Source organism: Glycine max, chromosome 18 (genome assembly GCF_000004515.6).
Source record: "Glycine max cultivar Williams 82 chromosome 18, Glycine_max_v4.0, whole genome shotgun sequence".
Taxonomy (NCBI): Eukaryota; Viridiplantae; Streptophyta; class Magnoliopsida; order Fabales; family Fabaceae; genus Glycine; species Glycine max.
Window position 1 is genome coordinate 6,349,149 of NC_038254.2, and position 17,691 is coordinate 6,366,839.

The 17,691-nt window shown below is 32.6% G+C and overlaps 1 protein-coding gene and 1 long non-coding RNA gene across 4 annotated transcripts; one reads left to right on the plus strand and one right to left on the minus strand.

Moving 5' to 3' along the window:
• The first annotated feature begins 897 nt into the window (after positions 1-897).
• On the plus strand, positions 898-2,323 carry LOC113000147 (protein MAIN-LIKE 1-like). Its single transcript, XM_026126740.1, has 4 exons — positions 898-1,476; positions 1,569-1,631; positions 2,090-2,158; positions 2,252-2,323. The coding sequence occupies exons 1-4, from the start codon at positions 898-900 to the stop codon at positions 2,321-2,323; spliced, it is 783 nt and encodes a 260-aa protein (XP_025982525.1).
• A 2,374-nt stretch (positions 2,324-4,697) lies between these two features.
• On the minus strand, positions 4,698-10,058 carry LOC106796791 (uncharacterized). 3 transcript variants are annotated; one of them, XR_005889714.1, is made up of 3 exons: positions 9,611-10,058; positions 8,692-8,770; positions 7,328-8,589 (listed from the first exon to the last, which is right to left on the minus strand). It is a non-coding gene; the product is annotated as an uncharacterized lncRNA (long non-coding RNA). The 3 variants fall into 3 exon arrangements; XR_005889713.1 differs by lacking the exons at positions 7,328-8,589; positions 8,692-8,770 and adding an exon at positions 4,698-6,130; XR_001385927.3 differs by having other exon boundaries at positions 7,328-8,770.
• Between the last annotated feature and the right edge of the window lie 7,633 nt (positions 10,059-17,691).

Sequence of the window (17,691 nt, forward strand, 5' to 3'; positions counted from 1 at the left end):
TTGCTAATTCTCAAGCTTATAACACTGCTAGTGCTATTTATTGATGACCAATCCTCTTTAGCTGTCTTCTTCAACTCGTAATTCAACAAAATTTTCTGATTACAATTGAATAATTAGAATCATGCAATTAATTGGCTGATTAGGCTAAAAACAAATATTAAGCATCTAAAGAAGTTTCAACATAACTTCAATAGTTCAAACCCAAACACAAAACACCAAATTTCTCGAAACCAAACCAAATGAAATTTCGAAAACCATACACACATAAAAGGATTGATTGGAATTTGTGTGATTTAGTGATGGAATTTGTGATAGACATTTGTAGATCTTGGTTAAGACTAGAGGATTAGGCCGTGCGTTAGGTAGGGTTGTTGCCAGAGGTTTGGGGAGAGGAGGGGATGGTGATGATACTGACGGTGCTTCCCATCGGAAGGCCGACCACATCGGTATACAGGCGACAAGTACCAGTCATTGTTGACGATGATGTGTCTGTGGTACCTGCGAATTCGCCTGCAGTACCAGAGGCAGAGGCTGCTGTAGTTGGGGATGAGCCCATGGTAGATGCTGTCGCACAAGACACCGGTGCAAAGATTGACGCATAGGATACCGGTACAGAGACTGACGAGGACGAGCCTGAGGGATTTCCTGGTGGACCCAGAGACCCATCAGTGCTTACAGAGTATGCTGACCATGTTGCGGCCAGCGTATGGTCTGGACATGTATTTATAATATTAAAGTTAGTTAACATTTATTTTTTTATTTATTGGTTATTGATTCACGTTTTTTGAACAAATTGTGTTCCTTTGTACTTTAATTCAAAAACGTCCTGATTTGAAGTTACCCTCCCATGGAAGAAAGGTGCATAACTTAGGCAGGCCTGTTCCTGCAATTGAGGACATGGTTGTTGGGATAGGATTAAGTCCTTTGCTCGTGTGTTCTATTGACACTGGCGATCAGGGACTTATATCCTCCTTTGTCGAGAGGTGGCACCGGGAGACTTCTAGTTTCCACCTTTCTATGGGGGAGATTTCGATAATGCTGGATGACATCGCGACTCTTCTCCATCTGTCAATCGTTGGCGCACTGCGTGACTTCCAGCCTCTGTGCATTGACGAGGCAATGTTGCTCCTGGTTGAGTTACTTATGGTCTCACCAGAGGTGGTCATGGCCGAGATAGGCCAATGTGGCAGACCATACGTACGCCTGCAGTGGCTGCGAGACATATACCAACGTAAATGTCAGACGCAACACAAGACAACTATCACTCGCACTTATCTTCTGCATCTTTTTTGCACTCTCTTTGCTAATAAGAGTGCAACCCATGTTCATGTCGTACACTTACATGCCCTGCGTGACCTCACTCTTGTTGGGCGGTATGCATGGGGAGCTGCTGGGCTCGTCCATATGTACGATCAGCTTAATGATGCCAGTCTCAGCACCAGTCGACAGCTTGCTGGTTACATCACCTTGTTACAGGTAATTAAGATGTATTTTATAATTTAATTACAACAATGTTTTAATAAGTGTATATTTAGTTAACATGTATGATTTTTGTGTAAACCCTGTAGTCTTGGATATACGAGCACTTTCTGTCAGTTGCGGAGTGCAATGCTGATCCGGACTATGACGAGGTGTCACCACATGCGTGTCGGTGAATTGCAACAAAGAAAACTGTGAAGAAGGTGTCTACAACGACGTACAGGCAGCGCCTAGATCGTCGGTGAATCCCAGATGTCTGCTGGATGCCATATTCAGAGCACCGACCTGTGTAGGACTTTCATCCGATTTCATGCTTCTCGGGACAAGTCTGTTGGGGCCTGTTGTTGCCAGATACAGACCAGAGAGGGTTATGCGCTAGTTCGGCTACGTCTAGTGCATTCCTGCACACCCTGTCCATCCATAGGTGTCATATGATGGCATAGACGATACATGAACGCACTACTCAGACCATCTGGCGGCAGCAAGTGATCCATGTGTTATGCCAGGTCAATGTGTGTCAGACTACATTGACTGGTTCTTTCGTATTTCTCATTCATTCATTATCGCGGCACAGTCATTAGATCCTCTGGCAAATGCACTTGTTGTGTAGCCCAGACAAATCCCTCAGGTCCCGGATGATCCAGTCAGGTCTGATGTCGAAGAGCCCAGACATGTAGTGGTAAGTGTTACTATATGGTTAGACGTATGAAATGTCATTTACGTCAATTTTTTAATACTAATTTGTCTAATTTGTTTGTTTTCTATTTAATAGGAGGCTTGCGATGTAATCGCCGACAGGTTGGAGCGTCACCTCAGCCTAGGGGTAGTCATGTCAGGCACATAAACACATGAGGTCATCGAAGAATGCCTCAAGATTGCTAGGAGTGTCACCCAGGACCGCATTGTGTACGTGAGATTTCGATGTAGGCGCCGCATGGATCAGTCGTAGTTTCTTTACACATTTCATATTGACATTCGATGTATATACATTTCTTGTACTAGACCACATTTTTGTTTTTTGCTTAACATTCAGTATATTTAAAGTTATTTTTGTTTATAATATTAGTGTTAACGTTTAAGTGTTATTTTTAAATTACTTGATTCCAAATTCATTTGAATTTCGTTGAAATAGTTTCAATGTTACATTTAACTAAACATTCATAGGATAATATTTAATTTACATAAACAAAAGAGACATAAAATAAAATTAATTATTTTTTCAAATGGATTTTAGTTTGTAAATATTTTTTTGATTGGTCATGACTCAAATAAATAAAGCTTCAAATTGTAAAAAAAAAATAAAGCTTCAAATTGTAAAAAAAATGACCTTCAATTTTTAAAAAATATCCTCTGCACACTTACGGATCAACTTGATCTGCCGGTATGCGAGGACCCAAGGACATTTTTGGCTTTTAGAAGGAATGTTGGATACACCAGTAATACTGCTAGCAATACTGCTAGGTACACCAACAATACTATTGGGTGCGCCTAACAACATCCTTAATACGCTGGGGTATACATAGTATATAAATTAGTATGCTAACAATAAAATTCTAATTCTTATAAAATTGGAAGCAATTAATATTTGCCAATAATTGAGTTTAATATTGTTATGAGTAAAAAGGAGAGTAGAAAAAAAAAATTATATAAAAGTACTTTTATACTAACTAGAAAAATTAAATTTAGTTAAACTGTTTTACAAGTTGTTAATTTTCATAATCAGTTCTGGGTAAGTAAGATTAATTTTAGGACAAGTGTTTTTTTTTTAAATCGTCTAATAATTTTTTTTATGTGTGGAATAATTTATTTTTGGTACATATTTTTATATGTAAAATATATGAACGATCATAATACATGCCATGCAGAAATTTTAACGTATCTAACTTAATTTTAACTTTTTTTCTATTTAAAGAAGAAATTGGGCCAAACAATATTACACAAAAATTCTTAAATTTTAAGTAGCTTATATTATAGTGTAAATTTTCATAAGATGTAGCTTTTAAAAAAAATCCTTAGAGCAGCTTGTTGCTGGCTTATGTGGAGCTTTTCTGCTGCGCTCCTCTACGATTCCGTGCGTGGGTTGTTTTTCTAATTTTTATTTTCTAATACAAAATTGTCGAACTATTTATCTGTTTCATTCGTCAAGTGTTCTTTTGTTTGACTGCCTTGATGATCTTTCTAAAGGGCATTTCATGCCTCAAATCTGAACTAGTATTCTTTTTGAACAAAGAGGAGCAATTTTCCTGCTTCCTATCAGTATCACGGAGTGTCATATTCTTCTCTTTTAGGTTTTTGTTTCTGTAGTTATATATTTAGCAAAGAATCTAAGAAAATATTAATCATTAATATTAATCATGGTTGGATTTTTAAATTTTGAGTGTTGGGTATTTTTTTGGGTACCTTATTGAGTTTACACAAACTCCATCTTCAATAAATTTATATCAAATGAAATATTTATAATATATAAAATTAATAAGTCATTGATGAAGAGTGATCAAAAGTTTTGGATTTGATTTTTTTAATGAATGTTTCATATTTGAATATTGTGAATGAAAAAAATATAATTAAAAAAAATATCACACTAAAACAATTTATTAAATTCTCAAATAAACATTAATCATTAATAAAATTATTAATAAATTCCTTCAATGTCAATAACTATCTTTCTGCCACATCACATGTTTTGCTGATGTGTTACTGCCTTTTATGCAGTCTGTTACAATTTGCTATATGTTGATAAACAACACATCCATGCCTCTTGAGGACACACTCCCTTATACATCTCTTAAATATATTTTTAATTTTTAAGAATCATTTACAAGTTAAATATACCTCTTGGTCGTCCCCTACTTATACACTATCTGCTAGAAAATGCACCCCAAGCTGTTTCACTCTATTGCAAAAGTGCGTGTCTAATGTCTGCCACGATATGAAATCAAATGCTCTTTCTCTCTGGTCACTTATGTTTTTGTTCATAGGTCTCCAAATGCCCCTTTCTAATTACCATTTGCCACCATGTACAAGATCTTCCCATCACCCTCACCCATTCATATAGGTTACCTTCAGATATGCTAAGAAAAAAAATCAGGTATCTCCTGGAAAGGTTAGTTTATTTGATTATGTCAGCTATTTGGTTCAATTAATTATTTGAATATAGATTATTATAGTTACCTTAATTTTTTTTAACAGCCAAAAAGTGAATCTTATTAAATAAGCTCTGTAATATGACACAAGTTGTGCCCCAATCCAAGACTAATAACAAACTTAAAAAAACATTGTGAAGACCGAAAGCACCTTCCCCAACATTTGGAACCTCAGAACCAACAAGTACTTAAGTATATAACTTTGCAGCAAACACAAAAAAAACCCTTCGAATTATCTCTGCACATAACCTGTTTCCGCAATTTCGCAGCTATCCTATTAACCTCCTACAAAAACGAGCATAATAACATATATCCCTTCACAGATGTACCTCCCCCAGGATCATACCAAAGTCTGAAACGCAGGATGTTTCTCACGTATAAATCCATCATCATTCTGCTATATACAGTGTGTTACTTATCTGTTTAAAACCAGCGTAACAACCCCACCCATGCCCCCCTTAATGTTTTGTTGAAATTGGCCAAGACAAGCTGCTGGGATTGTCGTCCACACCGCCAGAGAGTAGCTTAACCCCTTCTTCTTTGACCTTAGCCATTTCCAAGAATGTACATTAGCCTCCAATACTACGTATTTAATCTGAATTGTTTTTTGTCCAAAACTCATGTTATTTCTTCCTAACAAAATAGCACGGACTACAGCGAACCAAATTACTAGCCAACCCCAACCCTCTCCATTCATGCCAGCAGACCCTTTAAGGTCTTGGAATTCTTGAAGCTGGTGACACATTTCATTTTGCAGAACAGAATGTGAAACCACCCAATGGTAAAGCCACTTTTGTGGCATAGAAAGTAAAAAATGGCATGTGGTAAAATCTACCTCTACATAGCTAGGCCTGTACAATTGGTTGGAGTAAAGAAATTTTGCCGTGGCATTCAATGCATTAATTCAAATCTTTGCCTATAAATAGCAAGCCATTTTGCTCATCTATGCATCCCATCCAAGAAAGAACAATAGATAATTTTTTGAGTGTTTCTCTTATTGTATTAAGAGAGGTCTATTATCCTATTATAAGAGAGATTGAAATCGTTCTCTTCTTTTATTTAGAGAGAGGTTGCAATTTCTCTTCTACTTAGTGAAAATATTTCTCCAGTCTTGTCCTTGATTTTTTCCATATCTTTTTAAGGGTTTTCCGCATTAAAATATTGCTTGCAATCCTCAAGGACGTAGAGAAGGTCTGCAAAACAAAACAAAAAAAATCAGAAAGCACAGCAAGTTCAAGTTGAAGAATATCAAGAGCATGAGGAAGAGAAACTCTTTGTCACCAACTGTTATGTGCTTATGCTACAGAGAGCAACATAGATGCTTGGCAGATAAACAAAGGCAGCATCAGTATCATTGCTTCTCATGCAAACAATTCCAAGAAACCAGAAAAGACCTACTCTCCGAAGTCCTGATAGCGTAATGGAGAATACACGATGTCAAAGGAAAGGGACAACTCGTGGTTGACACTTCAACAGGTGCAAACTAATCATTGACGTTCTTTCAGTACCTGGAATCAGTCAAACATTTTGAGTGAGTCAAATGTTTGAAAAACCATACTCAACATTTTTTACGATAGGATTTATCATATTTGATCCATCCAAAAACAAATTGTTGATAGTAAATATGATACACAAAAACAAGTAGTTGCTCTCAACTCAATTATCTGCTCAAATAGAAAATGTCTTGGCAGCAAATCAAGCTATTTGGCTAAGAAAAAGCATACTAAATTGAGACAAAATTGGAATGAAGCTATTTTATTGTGGGGTGATCATAAATGATAAAGCAACCATTGCCCTTGCTAACACTCCAGTTCAGCATGAAAGGACTAAGCACACAAAAGTTAAGTTTCATGAAATCTAATAAAGAGAAAAGGCTGGTAAAGTCCAGCTCATAGCAACTCTGAAAGCCTATCAGCACATATGATGACCAAGGCGGTAACCAAAAATACATTTGAATCTCTTATGACTAAACTTGTATATTTAAGGATAAACCTCGAGGAGGGTTGTATTCATATATTGTAGGAAATTTTATGACAGACATTCTGACTGCAAAAGATGTGGTGATCCTTAAGTTTAGGACTAAGTTTTGGGGTTTGTTCATGTTTAATGCAGAAGTTCGTTTGTATGCCCAGTAAAGATTAAGCAGTGGCAGAAACGTATGATTCACACGTTTGTAGAAACATATGCTCTGTTCAGTTCAGATCTTTTTAGCATCATTCTATGTAGCAGGACTATTTTTTTTTTTTTTCTGTTTATAAGTACCCTAACTCCAGAGCAATTCCAATTGTACGCTTCTACTATTAGTTGTAACTTGTATAGTCCATCAACAACATTACGATTCACAAACCAAAAGAATCTTGTTATGGAGAAATTTATTTTTACACTTTAGGGGTTCCTTATTAAATATTGGCCTACACAATATGATCTTCCCGGATACTATCAACTTAAAGCATTTCTTAGAGCAGAACTTGGCATCACAGAATTCAATTTTACCCAACATTAGCCAGAAAACTTACAACCTCAATTGATCTAAACAGATGCATCATATCATATTTTATTCCTGCCCAGGCAAAATGATGATAGTAAACATGATAAACAGAAACAAAAAAAAGTAGTGGCCCAACTCAATCCTCTGCTGAAGCCTAGAATATCTCAGTAGGGACAACGCCATAACAAGCTATTTGGCTAGGAAAAGCCCAAACAAATTGGGACAAAATTGTAATGGAGCTATTTTATTGTGGTTATGACAATAGATAAGGTATTACCATCTCTGAAAATCCTTAAATATATATTGTTTATATTTCATGCAACCCAAGAGGGAGAATAATAAGTTAGTTTAGTTAATTGCAGCTCTGGAAACCAGTTGGCATGCACTATGACCAAGGCTCAAACCAAGAATACAATTGAATCCCTTAGGACTAAACTTGAATGTTCAAGGATAAGTCTCAAGTAGTTTATATGGTGACATATTTAGAAGTTTAGGACTGAGTTTTGTGCTTGGTTTTGTATGTGTCCAGGAAAGGCAGAAAACTTCTAAATAAGAAGATGTGAAAGCGCCTCTCTCTATAAGAATGGTGCGTTCCAAGGTGTGAAGTGGGAGATAGGGGATTTCATAATTGGTTGGGGTTTTAGATAAGACGACCTTTTTATTTTTCATTCTTATTACTTTTTTAATATTGAAAAAGTAATAAGAATGAGAGGTGTTAAGCTTTTTATCATCCTAGCGCCGAGCTATTTTTCTGCAGGACCTCCCCTAAAATATCGTGACCGCAATAGAGTTTAACCACCAAGTTCGGGATGGATTGGTGTGGTTCCTCTATGCCTAGGACACTAGAATATTGAACCATGAACCGAAGAAAGGCATGAGATAAAAGCAAATATATTGGCTATTCATTGTGAGGCCCTAATTCTCGACTGGAGGGGACACCAAAGGCCTCTGCCCTTCCATCCCTTGAATAAATAGAGAGGAGGGGCAGAGTTTTTGGTTTTTTCATGTTGTCAAAGAGTTGAACAATGAAAATGGATGACTAGTGCTTGATCGACTTGATTGGATCATGTAGGAACAAGGTTCAAGTCTACTGGAGGATGCCTCAGCTGCATACATCACTACACTTCCACTTGACACCTATCATTAATTAGAAATGGTTCGTCTCGCCGTGACCTTCTCTTGAATTCTCAAAACTTCTTTCGCTCCATCCCCGCTGGGGCTAGAGCGGTCAGCTGTTAACTGACTTGTCGTAAATCCTACTTGGGGAGATTTTATTGATTCCGAAATCTGTAATTCGGAATGAATGAAAGGGTTCGCTTTGACCGTTAAGAAGAGTAGATAACTCATTTTCCCCTTGTCTTTGTTTCTATTGCATTCTATCTCATCTTATCCCATTCTGTTCTGTTCTGCGATATTTGAGAATAGCCGTCAATACCTCGGTGTGTAGGTTCGGGATACTCCTTTTTCCACAGTCCGGAGCTATTTAAACCAAACAATTAAGAATTATTAGATGTACTGGTACTAGCAATAGCAAGTGCATCTTTGATGCATTCATCAATTCTCCCGAGAAGCCACACTTACCACTAGCAAACATATTAATGACGAGGAATGCATTTTTGCTATGCTAATATACTTGCTCTGCTATTCTGCCCAAACCTGGCTGAGGAAGCGTAAAACAAAAAAAAAATAGGGATTAAAAGATTAGGACATACTGGATTTATTTAATAATATCCACGATTTATTAATATTTTTTTTAATAAACAAAAAACAGGAAGGTAAGACCATTCCATTTCTACAAAGTACTCACAAGTTTCATAGCTTTGGTCAAGTCCTTGCTCTTTTCGGTTTTCTGCAACATAAGGTGTTTTTAGTTTTTAGTTCGGTTCAGTTCTTTTGGTATCCTATATTTTAAGCTTCTCCTCACAGTTGTAATTGCCTTATTACATCAAGAGCCCTCATATGGGGAAGCCTTTTTTCCCTTGATAATAGGGATTCTTTTGTAAATGTTGCCCTATTCAATATGTTTTCCCCAAAATTCTCCGCTTAAAGCATCTCTTATAGTGGAACTAGGCCTCTCAATTGAGTTTTGTCCAATATTAGCAAGAAAACTTGCTCCCTTAGAACTGATCGGCAATCCAGCTATGTAGAACTTTTACAATTATGAATTACCTATCCCATTTGGTTCATGAACAATACTGAGTTTAGCAACATTTGGGGTCCAACAAGACAATAATGTGTATACATCGGAACTAATCCAACTTCTACAGAGAATCAAAGTCAAACCAAAAAAGTCTGGTTCATTTTGCTGCTAACAACCCCATGATTTTGGGATTAAGCAAAGCCCTTAATCATTAGGAATTTTAAAAAGGAACTATCACAGCAACATAACATGTTCCTAGAGAAAAATAAGACTATATAATAAGAGCATAAAACCAGAAACACAACTTAAAGCCTATATATATTGATGAAACCAGGCTATGTTAATGTTCAGATGCTACACCTGAGCTTGCAGTGGTTGCAGTTCCATATTTGGTATCTGATCAAGGTGTGAACGTGTAACACGAGCAGCAGCTGACTGATGCAGTTGAAGAAGCAAACGAGCAGCTGAGTGGCTTAGTCCAAAAAGAAGCAAGTTGATCATACAGTACCACATAAAGTCAGCAATGAGAATCCACAGGAGTGTTTCACATCCAGTTATCCCTGACATGTGAAATGTTATGATGGTAATTTGTTTGGTCATGTCAGCTGTGGATGCAAGAACATGGGAAAACATAGCAGTGAGGAAGAATAAGGTAGGCTTTGCAGATTTTCACAGTAAAGATGAGAAAGAAAGATAACTGTTTGTTGTTTAGAGAGGAGGGGGCTTGAATAGGAGGTATCAAAGAAGTAAGGAACAGAGAGGAGATTGGTTTCATAAATAGAGGGACTTGGGGTGAGGCTAAATAGGGAAGAATAAAAATAATGCACAACAACAAGAAAGGAAATGTTTTTATTGAGGTCAATAACGGATTATTTAATAACCTTTTTGGCCTTTCACTTCATCCGACATCTATAAACTTGGACCACGACTAGCTTGTTTTATAAGGCTATAAGCGCTTTTTTATACTACCTATAAGGCTAAAGGCACTTTTTTATTGTTGAAAATGGAAAACTTATCCAAATTGAAAAGCTACTATAAACAATATACTAAAGATAAATATAAATTGGGCCATTGTAATATAGTGACTGTAATAATCTGTTGTCCCCGTTCCTCTGATTGAAAAATGACACATGGTTAAAAATGACATATATTACATAGACACCTAGTATAAATGGCCTTAATTTCTAACATTCTTTGGATTCCAAGGGCAACTTTATGTAAAGTATTCAACAGAACATTGGAAATACTATTAGCAAGATTATCGCTTAAGTTAGTTATTAAAGTTAAGCACTTGAAAATATCATTAGAGCAAATGAATTGTTAAAAGGTTGTTGTAGAAATTGTTTATATAAGTAATTACTATTAAGTTTGCATAACTATATATTTTTTAAAGTTAAAATGAGAGTTATTGTGTGAGTGGAGAGATAAAATAGGATCCATTAAAAATAAGCTAGTTGAAAGTAAATATGAGAGACAAAAAGCAAGTAGCGACTCTCAACACTGCTTTCTGCTGAAGCGGGAAATGTCAGAGCAGCAAATCAAGCTATTTGGCTAAGAAAATGCAAACTAAATTAGAGACAAAAATTGAGTGAAGGCTTGTAATGATGGTCAATGTATAAGACAAATGGAGTAAAGTTCCTCAAAAGGTTGAAATGAATAAAGGTAAAAATAATGAATAAAAGTACAAGATGTTCAAGGTTCTTATTTTATAAAACACTTAAATACTCTTTGAGCCTATCTGACCTTTCTTACACGGCCCTCTTAACCTCTGGCTACGTTACAAGTCCAATAAAATTCATGTGAATCAAAGAAAGACTAATTTTATTTGAATTTGGATTCTGGAATAGAACACACACTTGTGATTGTTAGGATAAAGAGAAAGGAAGAAGAAAAGAAAAATAAGAAAATAAACAATTGATATCTTAAGGTTCATACTTGCACAATTTGAGAAGAAAATTCATTCAACAAGAAACTCGATGCCTGAAGACAATTGTGATAGTAGGATACATTCAACGTCAGTCGCTCACACAGAGACCCTAGAGTTCTTTTTGAATCCAAGGGTAGTCTTTGTCATGTAAATCCTTTTAGGATCAGTCCATGTCATCAAGCTTCAACGGGATCGATGGACCTATGGTATCCCTCAATGATCTTAAATCAAGAAAGGAGTCTCCAGATAACCCTTCATTCCATCACTCACTCTCATGTTTCCCTCTCCTATCTTCCTCTCCCACTTCTTTTTCGTTCCCCATTCTTTCTTTTTGTGATCTGCTATTTATTTTGGTTCATCTCATCGGTGGGCACCTTGGTCGCGTCGACATGGTCCATATGAGTTGCATTGCTATTTTTTATTTGCTATTGCATTTTTTTTAGTTATTCGCACATTCCCCATCATCTTCATCCTTTCTTCGTTTGTGTTCTTGAGACTCCTTCGTGCCAATGTCATCCTCGTAGCGACCTCGCGCCGCCAAACCCTGCACTGATAACAACATAGTGGGTGTTCCACCCTCCATGGTAGCAGCCTTCTTTCTCGTGTTGTTTTGGGGGTTAAACACTTAGGGTTTTCCAACCTTTTTTCTAATTACGAGTTGGGTTGGGTTGTCATGGCCCAATTCTAACCCTAGTCCAATAATAGTAAAAAAAATGAAAAAAAATATTGACAACCTAGTTTGTCTCCCTAAAATAAAATAAACACTATTATTTACACCTTTTTTTACACATACACCCCTTTCATTTTGGGTCTAGTGTTTTTGTTAAATCTTAAATAAAATAAAAACTAATAGTTACACCCTCCTATTTTATATTTGCACCCTTGCCACCTAGGTTGATGGACAGGCTTGTCATGTTAGCACTTCGTCAGTGTCAAACCTTTGACTTTGACCCTAAAAAATAATAATAATAGTGAATAAATAAATACATAATAAGTAAATTAGTGGATGACTCTTTATTTTATTTCTTTTTTTTTGTCTCTATTATTTATTGTATTTTTTCAATTTACTTGTCTTTTTATCATGGCCTAATTAGTTAGTTTAATTAATAATATGTTTTAAATATTTCGCTATTTATTTGATATCCCCCATGTTTTAATTCCCCATCATTAATTACTAAGTGTACTCCTCACTTCTATTCTATCTCTTTCTATTGATATTCGATTTATTTGATTTTGTAGCGCTATGTCAATTATTTATGTATTTTTGTAAATTTGCATTAATATTCTTTAGTACAGGCTTACTTTATGTGCACTCCATGTTAGGTCTCTGACTTGTTTGGTGGTATTTCAATAATGTATGAATAAATTTTGTGAATGTTATACTCGGTCTCCAACTTGTTTGACTTCTCAAATTTTGTGAATGCTAGGTCTCCTTTTTCACATTTCGTGCAATCCATGTTGAGTCTCCTACTTGTTTGGTGATGTTTCAATAACATGTGAGTAAATTTTGTGAATATCATGTTGGGTCTTCAACTTGTTTGACTTCACAAAGTTTATCACAAAAACCAAAATATTTTCTTAAAAAGGTAAAAAAAAATACTCAAAATAAATTATCACCCAATTCTCTTTTTTCTCCACAAAAAATACACTTTATTTGATATCACTTCAAGGTCCAATGCCTTAAGCGATCCTTTCCGTTTTTCACGTAAAATTCAACGTTGTTTCAATTTCCAACACCTTAACGACTTTCTCACGCAATTAAAATAAATCTTTTGAAAAAGATAAAATCAACCCAACACACAAGGTTTTTTCTGCAAAGAATTATGTAAGTTTAATTTTCTTATTGCACCTGAGGATACATAGAAGCAAGAACAAATCTCTTGTTGACCTAAAAATCTAAAAAAAAAACATAAAATTCCTTCTTTTTTTCTAAAAAAAAAATTGCTTTCTTTTTCTAAATAAATAAAAATATATCAAACATAATTCATGTTTTTAAGGGAAGATAAATGATTAAGAAGTCACTTTATTTTTTATCACACTCGATTAAAGGTTGTCGTCTTTATGATGGACGCATGGGGTGTGGATACCTTCCTCATACGTAAACGACTCTCAAATCATTTTTCTCAAAGCGTAGACTATTCCTTACTTTGTTTTATTTTTTCAATGTTTTCCTTAAATAAAAATTGGTGGAAGCTCCTAGATTTTTCTTTTGGGAAAAAAATTCTACCTTTTTCTAATTGTCATTCTTCACCTATCAACATTGGCATGTCATCTATAATAGTATACTTATCAAAATCTAGAGTTGTCTCATGTCAGGCCAAGATGAGCTCCTAGATCTCACACATCGGACAATAAATTTCCTTTGTTAAGAGAAAAAGAATGAAATAAATTAAAAAATAAAAGATTCTGACACTCAAGTATAAAAATTAGATGAGAATTATAAAATTGATGCAAATTCTTGTTTATAAGAATTATTATAATAAAATAAAAGTTCTTACATATAGCTATCAACTTATAGATAATAACCAATAAATAATTATAACTTATAAATAACATGTATCTTATAGATAATTAGATACATCTAATGTTATAACAAATTCAAATAAGGGAATGATTAAAACTAATATATTGATTTGAGAGTCGACTGTCCCTACCCATGTGTCATGTTTACATTGAAATCTCACGTAACTATCATGTATATTTTATAAATCCTGTCCAGTCAGTTCAAACACTTTTTAGTCAGAATAAAATAAAGAACATATATAAAAACATTGTTTAAGAAGAAAAAAGTAGTAAGGAAAAAAATGCTGAAAAGGTGTTGAGAAAAAAGGTTGAACGGGGTGGTGTAAGGGTGGGAGGGGACAAAGTGGGAGTCCACGTGACGTAGACATAGGCAGAAAAAGGGACAAGCAAATCTGAGTGAGGGACCAAGCCATATCAACGTTCCATTTCTATAAATTCATATTTAAACTAAAATTCACATTATATTCTCTACCTTCTTAATTGAAAACTTTGTAACTTATTAATTGTTACGTACGTGTTACGTGTTTGGCAAGTAGGGTAAAGAAGAAGGAAAGGTTGAAACTTAAAAATGGACGAGAGAGAATATAATGTAAATTTTAATTTAAATCTGAATTTATAGAAATGTACAGAAGTAATAACACCAAAATTTAGGTACTACTTTATAATAATTAAATTATGAATTAATCCATTATAATAATTGATTAATAATTCAATTAATCAATCAATTATATATTATTTACTAATCAACTATATATATAAGTATTACGATAATATAGTTATTTACAGAAATAGAATAATAATTAAATAATGTCCTACTAAAATTAAAATTAATAATAAAATAGAACCTTTTTATATAATAGAATAATATTTATTTGAATGAATAATTGAATCACCAACATTTGATAATAATTTTAGAGGAAATAAATATAAGATTATCAAGTGAATAAAATCAAATTTGGTCTATGTATAAATTAAATTGAATATAAATTAATATCTCATTAATTTGTGATCCCTTAAGGTATAAAATAATCAATTTATTCGTAAACTGAATATAAACTTAGCACAGTCAATTACGGTAATTATATCTAATTTATTGGTGATTCTTTTCGTTTATATATATATATATATATTCCTAAGAGATATATCAAGGAATAAATAATCATCAGTATCTTTGAATATTTTTTCTCTCTTGGCTGAGGTAAGTTATGAATAATATATAAGGTTCACTTTTTTTTTTTAACCGTCAAAATAGTTGAGACGAAATCTTAACAATAGATTGTTGAGAGAAATGGATAAAAGAAATTTACCCCAAGATTTAATAATATAATAATATATATAAAAGAGTGTTAGATTATTGGAATTATGTGAGGTATCAGTCCCAAAATTATTTCCTCCAAAAAAATTAAATAATTAAATGAGATTATTATTTTTTAATTCAAACAAATATAATTAATTATTGAATAAAATAAATTATCATTAATATAATACATTCATGTCAATAAGTAAATTAATCAATAGATTATTATTAATAAATTAATTACTAATAACTTTATTACCAATCAGATGTTGATATGTATCTTAAATTCTATCATAACTTTTAAAAATTCTTATTATAATAAATTAAAATATCAATCGAGTAATATAACTATTAATTTAATATATAATAATTAATATTTATATGTATACTCAACCATTTAATTGTAAAATTTAGAAAATAGATTTTATCATTTAATTAAAAATCTTATGAAAAATAAATATTAAATTATTTAATATTTAATTAAAAATAGTATGCATAATTAGGAATGACAAAAAAAAAATTATGCTTACTATTGTTATAAAATTCGCAAAAGATATTAAATAAGTATCTTGGGCACTCACAAGTAATTAGTATATTTGTACATGTATTTTTACTACCTATTTGTTAATCAACATGGAAATATATATCATGGTACTCAGCCCTATAGATATGTGTTGCTTGATAATATTAAAATACTTAAACATTTTTTTATTTTTTTTTTATCAAACTTAAATACGTAAATATTTTTTATAAATATTTTTATTTGTGAATATACTTTGAAATATAATTAATTTTATTTAGACTTATATTTTAGTGTATTTTATTTGAATTTATTTTAGAGAGTAATTTTTAGATCAATTTTTTGGAGCTCACAAAATTTATCTATTTAGTTATTAAGAGTTATTCGTGTGCATTTAAAGTAGAGATCCCACATTTGAGCTGGTGATGAATAACCTAATGCAAGACATGGGTTAGGATGATGTTTCTCCAGAAGAACTTAATAAAGATGTACAAGGACCATAACTGGTTTCTTAAATTTTGTTGTTTTGGCAACATAACATTTATGCGTTAATTTTCAATACGCAGTCAAACATATTGTCTGTGCTTATTTTTTATGGACCATATTTGAGGAATAATAATGCTTTGCCTGATCAGGAACGGTGTGCTTTCAACTATCCCTGTCACTCTACTAAATACTTTAAGGTTGCTTGAATGCAGGGAATACACATAACCACCCTACCGTACCCATGTGTCAATATTTTATAAATCCTGTCCAGTTCAAATATTATTGGAAGTGTTTTTCTGTTCAAACACTTTTAGTCAGAATAAAATAAAGAACATATAGAAAAAAGTAGTAAGGAAAAAAGTGCTGAAAAGGTGTTGAGAAAAAGGTTGAACAGGGTGGTGTAAGGGTGGGAGGGGACAAAGTGGGACATAGGCAGAAAAAGAGACAAGCAAATGTGAGTGAGGGACCAATCCATATCAACAAATTAAGGAAGTAGACTACACATCCCTCCACTTCCATTTCTATAAATTCATATTTAAACTAAAATTCACATTATATTCTCTACCTTCTTAATTGAAACCTTTGTAACTTATTAATTGTTACGTACTTGTTACGTGTTTGGCAAGTAGGGTAAAGAAGGAAAGGTAAAAACTTAAAAATGGACGAGAGAGAATATAATGTAAATTTTAATTTAAATCTGAATTTATAGAAATGTACAGAAGTAATAACACCAAAATTTAGATACTACTTTATAATAATTAAATTATGAATTAATCCATTATAATAATTCAATTAATCAATCAATTATATATTATTTACTAATCAATTATATATATAAGTATTACGATAATATAGTTATTTACAGAAATAGAATAATAATTAAATGATGCCCTACTAAAATTAAAATAAATAATAAAATAGAACTTTTTACATAATAGAATAATATTTATTTAAATGAATAATTGAATCACCAACATCATTTGATAATAATTTTAGAGGAAATAAATATAAGAGTTTGAAGTGACATTATCTGATAAAATCAATTTTTTTCTATATATATAAATTAAATTGAATATACATTAATGTCTCACTAATTTGTGATCCCTTAAGGTACAAAATAATCAATTTATTATTAAATTTAAAATATCCCTAAGAGATATATCAAGCGATAAATAATCGTGAATATTTTTTCTTTCTCTTATTTGATGTAAGTTATGAATATATAAGGTCACTTTTGTTACAGTAAAAATAATTGAGATAAAGTTTTTAATAATAGATTGTTGAGGAATGGATAAAAGAAATTTTCATTCAAGATTTAATTATATACATATATATATATATATATATATATATATATATATATATATATATATATATATATATATATAAAGAGTGTTAGATTATTTAGATTATGTGAGGTATCAGTCCCAAAATTATTTCCTACAAAAAATTAAATAATTAAATGACATTATTTTTTAATTTAAACAAATATAATTAATAATTAAATACAGCAAATTATCATTAATATAATACATTCATGTCAATAAGTTAATTAATCAATATATTTTTATTAATAAACTAATATAATAAGTTAATTACTAATAACTTTATTACCAATCAAATGTTGATATGTATCCTAAATTCTGAATTGTCATAAATTTTAAAAATTCTTATTATAATAAATTAAA